The sequence below is a fragment of the Lepisma saccharinum genome, chromosome 6 (assembly GCF_977018435.1).
Source record: "Lepisma saccharinum chromosome 6, izLepSacc3.1, whole genome shotgun sequence".
Classification (NCBI taxonomy): domain Eukaryota; kingdom Metazoa; phylum Arthropoda; class Insecta; order Zygentoma; family Lepismatidae; genus Lepisma; species Lepisma saccharinum.
This window is the reverse complement of record NC_139234.1, coordinates 31301680-31310475: the sequence shown is the minus strand read 5'-3', so window position 1 is coordinate 31310475 and position 8796 is coordinate 31301680. Positions and strand designations below refer to the sequence as shown.

Here is an 8796-nt window from a genome sequence, read left to right as displayed (position 1 = left end):
TGTGGTGAAGATGTCTTCAGAAGACGTGAGCCATTTTGTGTCACAAGAAACTATCAAGAAAGCGGTGAAGAACTACGTCGACAATGAACCTTTCTCCATTTTGAAAACGCGAGTGAGCAGAGGCACCGACGAGATACAGGGATTCACTTCCATCATTTTGCGTGTGAGTGTGGACTTCACAGTCGGTGAAAAGGTTCGAAGCGTGTCATTCATAGTGAAGCGCCTCCCGGTCGCTGAAGTGCAGTTGAAGCTGATGTCGAATATGAATGTCTTTGAGAGAGAAGTTTTCTATTATACAACCGTTCTTCCTCAGTTGAAGAAGTATTGTGAATCACCTCTTCCTTTACCTGCGTTTTACCTCGGTGAGAGTGATGGCTCTAACGATATTCTAGTACTTGAAGACCTGAGCAGCTCACACTTCAAAACACTTGGTTTCGACGCATCTCTTGGACTAGAACACTGTCGACTGGTTGTGAGAGAATTAGCCAGGCTCCACGCAGCATCCGTAGCAGTAGAGAAACAGGAAGGTAAGAAATTACTCGACTTGTTCCCCATTTTGAAGAATGACCTTGCGTTCTCCGAACACCAAATTAGTAATATGAAGCCAATGCTAGATGAAAATGCGAAGGTGATACTTGCTGTGTGTGAGGAAGTTCCTGAGTTTGAGCAGTTGATTCCTGCCCTGAAGAAGAAACTGGACAGTATGTGGGACCAATTACTAGAATTGGTGAAACCCAGAACCGACCAGACGAACGTATTATGCCATGGAGATTGCTGGACAAACAATATGATGTTCCGCCTGGACGACAATGGACAGCCAATGGAAGTGAAGTTCATCGATCTACAAGTGGTCCGTTATGCATCGCCCTTCCTCGACATCCTCTACTTTCTGTATTTGAGCTTACAGAAGAATATCTGGAACCAACACTTGAACGAAATATTGGAGGAATACATTTTATCTTTCAACAAATGCATCACGAAGTTCAGTATACCTGTGAAACCACTAGAAATTGATCAAGTGCAGAAAGACTACGATGCAGTGCGGTCGTTTGGTGTCTTCATATATGCAGCTTTTAAACCTCTAATGCTGCTGAGGGAGGAAGTGATGCCGACCAATCACAATGAAGTGGATGAAAAACTTGATAAAATGTTTTTTGGCGAAAAGGTTTCAATAGCTAAAGCCAAGTTCAATTCCAATGCCGAGTTCCGCAAAGAAATGAAAACAATGATTGAGGAACTCCGTGGGGTTTACAAGTTATAATATTTTTTGTGGAAAATATGGGATGACAGTTAAGTTAAACTGAAAAAAACAACAATAACGTGCCTATTTTAAGTGAATCATACTGAAAATGATTAAGGAAATTTTATTAATTTCGGTACTTGTACAAAAGCATGCAAATGAATCGTGGTGTCATTGGTATTTCTAGTATTAACTTGATTTTGAAAGAAGTGTGATTGACGCAGTTTACAGTGTAGCGTTTGTAGTTAAAAATCTAAATAATTTCTGTGCCTATTTCGAAAGTACTATTCGGCAGACAGTTTCCTTAACATCGACACGTTTTGCCATGAAATAGAAATGAAGTACGGATAAATATTAAACCAACGTTATCTGACCTGTTAAACGGACTGTCTTCTTCGGTGCAGTTAAGTTGCTAGCTTATGGCCGTGTGCACGAACGAAGATCAAATTTTAAACTCGGATCGGGTAAGGATCACTGGAAAATTCCATTGCACGAAGATGGTTCAACACTTGATCGCGATCTAGGAACATCAAAACGAGTTTATCTTCTGATCGGCCATTCACGACCGTTTTGGTGTCTGATCCTTGTTCACGATACTGACGCTTCGACTGCAGGCAGTTGTTTTTTAATATAAAAAGAGCGGAAAGTGATATCGAGGTCGTGCAAACGCTAGAGATGTTGGATGTACAATGCTGATAATTCGAGAACTATGTAAACTAAAAACTGCCAAAATAATAATAATAATTTGTGGTTCTGTGGTGCAAAGTCGTAATGTTTATAAATACTGTACTTTCTATCCCAGAACACAAAACATATATAAATGTCATATATTACGTGCAAGGTAAATTATAACACAGCAATGTTTACGATATTGCTACATGCTGTTGGAAATATGATTGTATAAATTTACGAAAATACATGTTACTGGCTATTTACACCAGTTTACACGACACGACAATATAATTACATAAGAATTAAGAAATGAAAAATTCAAATACTTACCACAGTACAGTAATAATAGAAATAATAATAACATATCTTTAGCGGGCGAGGTTCAGCATACGCTGTTCTCTTGCATTAGGTATGGCATTAAAGTCCCGTAGAAGAAGGTTCCATGCTTTCTCCTTCTCTTTTGTGTTGTACCGTCAGTTCTTTTTTAATATTATTATTTTTTTTACACTCCACTACATACTTGTACATATTGACAAGGTTGATTAGTACATCTCTCAAATTCATAGAAGTTTCCAGCCCGAATTATTTTCTTCTCCTACATGTTGATACTTTAACACATCACATTACTCTATTGGGTTCTTGATTGTCATTTGTTTTATCCAACCAATCAGGTATAGCCTTACAAATTTATCTCGGATCAGTTGAACGGAATCTCCTGAACGTCGTTTTTCGTTGGCGCAATGCAAATCTTTAAACCAAGTTCATTTAGAGTGGATTACAATTGATCTCGTTCATCTGAACTTCGAAATAATCGGCGTTGGTGCACGCGGCCATTAGTGTTTCTTTGGTTAAACCATATTTTGTGTAAACTCTGTCTTATACACAGAGAGGAAACTCCTCAATCAATCAACATCTGCTGTCAGAGTTATAGGTCTGAATTTATGTTGTTACAGAAACAATATACCCTGTACTTAAAATGTTGTAAGTTGGGTACACAGTGTTAGTTTCACAATAAGCAGAAGTGTTGTAAGCGATTACATTACGTTTGAAAATTAAACCGAGTTTACAATTTTAAATGTATTGAATTGAAAAACTCGTTTTCGATAATCCTTTCTCCATTCAGAATTTATTAAATATTATTTTGTTCAAGGGCAGATACAAATATGTGCAGAGATGTAGCATGGTCTTAGTTATACGAGAACATGCCACATTGCATACTTTCAAGATCCATAATTATCGAGCCACTGTCGAGTCATTTGTTGGCGACTGTGGAAAATATAATAAGTTGAATCTCTGCTTTTAGTGGTAAGAATTAAATAATCTGGTGGTGTATCAGAACCACAGATTATTCTATTTGTTGTTTCGGTACATGCCTTACATTTATTCCATCATTATAAATATACATATATAATTTCTGTATTATTTTTGTTCCTTCGCATTGTATTATATTCTAAATTGATCATACAGAATATACAACGGTATTCGTTTAACTATTTACGTCCAATCTCCCTCCACACTGTACTGCCTATATTTTGTGACTTTTATTTTCCAATCCCGAATGTGATGTGTGGTGTTGGACAATTCGAACAATGAAATGTTTATATCCTATTAAATTTTCTACGCTGGATGTTGCTCATTCGTGCAGGTTAAACCAATGCATCCAAATCACTCAATGGCTTAAGAATGTTAAGTGCTGTACTTGACGTAGTCTAGGCCTGATTAACCCACCATATTTGTGGAAGAACGCTTTCGCATGCGCGTGTGGACTGCAGAACGAGCAGCCGTACTGTTGTGTTGTAAGATGGGCGGAAAGGAGGGAGTGAGAGAGACTGGAGGTTTCATTAATCACGCTTGAGTTTTTCGTTTCGACCCTACGCGCTCAAACTTGGGATTTTCTCATATACATACAACAATGGAGCACAGGTTTACAATTGCCACCATTGGACTGACTTTATAATTAATATAAGTAAAATGTATCTATTAAAAACAGAAAGTAAAATGTATCTATTAAAAACAGACTATATCCGCTTCGTTTATCTAAGGAAGTCGATATGTAAAGTAGAGTGAGTAACATTTGAAGATAGCCTGCATGCTAAGTCTCGAACCAGGCCGCGAGTCTTGGTACAACGTTTCGGTCTTTACACAAAGGTCCGTCTAGTTTCTCGTCTTGTGAAGTCTCGAAGAGTCATCCCGAGCTTTACAAGGCCATCTCGGTCTCGTTACCATCTCTAAAAACAACTGACATAAGAAAAATTAACACTCCTGTATGCGATTTCGTATGTCGGAACATTTTTTGATACCTAAATAGTGCAAAGTTACCGCACAGCTTTCCGGACGAACTTCGTGATTAGGTTCCCCCGACGTCGATTACCTACTCAGACTACAACAAGCGAACTGGTCTCTCCCGTCCCGTCTGGCTAAGCATTCGGTTTTGCCTGAGCTTCCTTGCTTGCTTGCTTCATCGTGGCTCACACCGCCTATCCTTTGCGGTTTCTAGCCATCGGGACTTTAGTCTGAGCTCTGGCATGCGCAAAGCGGGAAATGTTTGTCGTCTGCAGAAGACGTCACGGGACTCATAGGAGCAGTGTTGCAATACGCGGAAGTTACAATTCTACTAGACATGAAAGAGACAAAGGTTTGGTTTGAGTTGGTGTTTAAGTCCACTTTATGCACAGTAAGGCTAATCAGGACTGGACCTACAGTTTAAAGTGGGATACGAACCACTATGTGCCTCCACCGGGTATCGAACCAAGGACCCCTTGATTACAAGGCAACGACGGAAACTGACAAAGGTTCTGTAGTATTATATGGGTGTGAACCTTGGTCCTTTACATTGAAAGAGAAACATAAATTGAGAGTATTTGAAAATAAGGTCCTTAGGAAAATATTTGGACCTAAAAGGGATGAGGAGACAGGTGAGTGGAGAAGGTTACATAATATAGAACTACATAATTTGTATTCATGTCCAGATATTTTTAGAATAATTAAATCAAGAAGACTTAGGTGGGCAGGCCATGTGGCACGAATGGGAGAGGAAAGAGGAGTTCACAGGATTCTTGTTGGGAGACCTGATGGTAAGAGACCTGTAGGAAGGCCAAGACGAAGATGGAGGGACAACGTTGAGATGGACCTAAAGGAAATTGGTAGGGATGGAAAAGAGTATATAGATCTTGCTCAAGATAGGGACAGCCATGAACCTCGGGATTTAAGAAGGCTAGAGAGTTAGTTAGTAAGTTAGTTGCGAATCTAAAGAAGCACGCTGTCCTTCATGATCGTGAAATTCGTTAATTGTTCTGCAAATAACACACTTGTCAAATTCGTCCACATCACTTTTAAACTTATTTCTTCTACGTGGTTTGTTAGGCGTTACTAATCCCTTCCCAGTTACTTTGTAGCTATCATTTTCGTTTCAAAGTAATTACTGACGTATCAGTAGCTACGGAAACACTCTTTTGCACTTGTTTCACGTTCAACGCAAGACTACTGTCACCTTCCTTCTTCATAAACTTATGCACGTTAAGATAATTTCTCTACTATATGAATCACTTTGCTTTCTCCAATATTCATTTCAGTTTTCGCCTCAGCTTCCGTTGAATAAAACACAGGTCAACAATACCTTACTCGTGGTAACACGGTCTGCCCCTCCCCCCACCCCGAGGAAGTGGAGCAGAGATAGGATTCCTCTTTCGCCGAGGGGCTTAATCAATGGAAGTTTCAAGGACAAAAAGAATCCTCTGTCATTCTTTTCCTTGAACTATCGCCTTCTTGAACTGTCGCTTTTTTAAAAACAATATATATAAATGCAGTCGGTAAGTATGGAACACACCTACCAATAAGCTCGGAAGTCAGATTATGGATATATAGGTAATTGTTAAGGTAGTTAGCAACTCTGCTCTCAGTGGAACTCTCGCCTCGTCGCTGACGGCAGGTTTCTGCGGAGCTCAAGCTTAAGCTAACCCGAATAGCCTGTAATCGCCAGCCTCAAGGACAAATTCTGATGCGCATTATTGAGCAACCAGTTACTCCCCGCCCCCTTCTCTTTTCACAAACGTTCAGTTCGGTTCAGGGCATTATTCTGTTGCACAAAAGGCTTGTGACATTCAAGAGCTTCTACCGTGCGTACTTTTATGTCAGGCTGTCGAGCTCTTGCAGAGATGGCTTCGGAAGACGTGAGCCACCTAGTGTCACAAAAAACTATCGAGAAAGCGGTGAAGAACTACGTCGACAATGAGCCTTTCTCCATTCAGAAGACGCGGGTCGCCAGAGCCACTGACAAGGTACAGGGATTCACTTCCATCATTTTGCGTGTGAGTGTGGATTTGACTGTCGGTGGAAAGGTTCGAACCGTGTCTCTCATAGTGAAACGCCTGCCGGTCGTGGAATTGCAGTTGAAGCTGATTTCGGGATTGCGTGTTTTTGAAAGGGAAGCTTTCTACTATAAAACCGTCGTTCCTCAGTTGAAGAAGTATTGTGAACCACCCCTTCCTTTACCTGCTTTCTATCTTGGTGAGTGTGATGGCTCCAACGATATCCTGGTCCTTGAAGACCTGCAATGTTCAAACTTCAAGACGATTGGGTTCGAGGCTTCTCTTGGGCTCCAACACTGTCGACTGGTCATGAGAGAATTAGCCAGGCTTCACGCAGCATCCGTAGCGGTAGAGAAACAGGAAGGTGTGAAATTAAGCGACCTGTTCCCCATTTTCAAGGAAGACTTTGTGTTCTCCGGATCCAATCCAATTATGAAGTCCATCGTTCATGAAAGTGCCCAAGTGATATTTGCTGTGTGTGTGGAAATGTCAGAGTACGAGCATTTGCTTCCTGCCCTGAAGAATAAGCTCGACACGATGCGGGAGCAGTTCCAAGAATTGGTGAAACCTAGAACCGACCAGATGAACGTATTGTGCCATGGCGATTGTTGGTTCAACAATATGATGTTTCGCTTCGACGACAATGGGCAACCATTAGACGTAAAGTTCATTGATCTGCAGGTTCCCCGTTATGCATCACCTTTCCTTGATATCCTCTACTTCTTATACATGAGCTTAGACATCAGTAGCATTAAACAATTCTTGAACGACGTGTTGGAGGAATACATTTTATCCTTCAACAAATGCATCGTGAAGTTCAACATACCTCTGAAGCCACTACAAATGGAGCAAGTAATGAAGGACTACAATGCAGTGCGGTTGTTTGGTGTCCTCACATATTCGTACATTAAACCCCTGAAACTTATGAAAGAGGAATTTGTACCTACTAACCACAGTGAGGTGGACGATAAATTCGAAAAAATGTTTTTTGGCGAGAAAGTTTCTGCAGCTCAAGCAATGTTCAGATCCAATGCGGATTTCCGGAAAGAAATGAAGATAATCATTGAAGAGCTTCGTGACGCTTACCAGTTATAAATTAAGTGGTGAACACACAAGAATTCGTGAAACTGGTTTAATGGAAGAATCATTTTAAGGTAACGTTCACAATTATGCCAATTCTAACAAATATTTCATAGTTTTTGAATGTTTTTCAGTAAAGCCCTGGTTCTTGAAAGAAGTTGAATTAACGTGACATTCAGTGTAGTGGTTACTGTAAAACATTTCTGGGAATTTGTGGTCAATAGTTATGAAACTATCTTATGGGCACTATTCGATTAATTATTCTATGTCATTGTCAATATTAGTAAAAAATAAAAAATATGGTACGGAGAAATAATATACCAACATTATTTAACCAATGAGATGGTAGATCCACTTACTTGATTTCTTTGGAAATGAATGGTTGTCATGAATTTTAAAGTTTTGTCTGGTCTGATTGTAATAATATTTTAATTTTTTACTACTAGTTATAGTAAATCTAGGAATTAAGGCTCCCTGAAGGAGGGTTTGTATGTTTTTTTCTCGTTTCATCTGTTACTGAAGATTTATGCATGGCAATCGAATGTGACGTAAATAGCCAAAAAAAATTAAATTCATCTAAAGTTTAAATCGCCAGTTTGAATGTTCTACATACTTTCTAAAAGTTTTAAGCAGAGGTGTGACAAGGAAAATATTTCTTGCAGGGTTTTTGACAGGATCTTAATTTTCACAAATGGTTGATTGATTGATTTGCTTTATTTTACTTCGCTTTTTGTGCCACTTTTGGCTAATTTGCGGAGCTGGGGATGAGTGAAGATATGATGAAATTTATGAATGGACTGACAAACATCCATGCCGAGGCCAGGATTCGAACACGGAAACCTTGGTGACGTAGCGCTATGTGCTAATCACTTCGCCACGGGGGGCGGCTCAAATGGTTATATACGGTGTGTGTATGTATATAAATTGAGAGAGAGAGAGATGTTTATTATTATTATTTCAGCACTCTGATACAGTTCCTAGTATGTACGAGTATTTATACACCAGTAATGTGACGGTGCTACTTTTTTGTTTGTTTCTGAAACAGACCATGCAGCTGTGTTTCAACATGTTGGATAAAGAAAGAATAGATCTTATCTAGAGTAATCTAAGTTTTAGTACGTATCCTGCTGTGTTTCACCAAATCACTATCCAAACATAGATGCTAAACAAAGGGCGTTGGCGCTTTGTCCCTCCTGGGGCCGTATATGCATGCCGAAGACCATATATCCCCGCGTTCCCTCATTGCTTCTATGTGACCATCATCCATTTTCATCGTCTCGATTCTTTGAAGTTCCTAACCTACAGTCTATGAATTGCACTTTTGTTACTTTACGTCGCTTTTCTTCAACTTATAGCTAATCGCGACGATGAGAATGAGTGATGGTCAGATGAAATTGACGGAGGGGAACTCAAAAGGAACGCCCATGACTAGGCCGAGATTCGAACTCGGGAACTTTGGTGGCGAGATCTTAAGTCGACCACTTAACGTGCTTGACC

General features: G+C 39.9%; 2 protein-coding genes across 2 annotated transcripts; both read left to right on the top strand.

Annotated features, from left to right (window-relative positions):
- Positions 1–1810, top strand: LOC145989297 (uncharacterized). Its single transcript, XM_083124628.1, has one exon. It carries the CDS (start codon positions 11–13, stop codon positions 1259–1261), a length of 1251 nt encoding a protein of 416 aa, XP_082980754.1. The 5' UTR covers positions 1–10; the 3' UTR covers positions 1262–1810.
- Positions 1811–5988: 4178 nt separating this feature from the next.
- Positions 5989–7608, top strand: LOC145989296 (uncharacterized). The gene has a single exon (XM_083124627.1). The coding sequence runs from the start codon at positions 6040–6042 to the stop codon at positions 7312–7314; it is 1275 nt and encodes a 424-aa protein (XP_082980753.1). The 5' UTR covers positions 5989–6039; the 3' UTR covers positions 7315–7608.
- The last annotated feature ends 1188 nt before the right edge of the window (positions 7609–8796 follow it).

What these genes read in the sequence shown, in the direction of transcription:
- LOC145989297 (XM_083124628.1), top strand. Translation starts at nt 11, where the DNA reads ATGTCTTCAGAAGACGTGAGCCATTTTGTGTCACAAGAAACTATCAAG.
- LOC145989296 (XM_083124627.1), top strand. Translation starts at nt 6,040, where the DNA reads ATGTCAGGCTGTCGAGCTCTTGCAGAGATGGCTTCGGAAGACGTGAGC.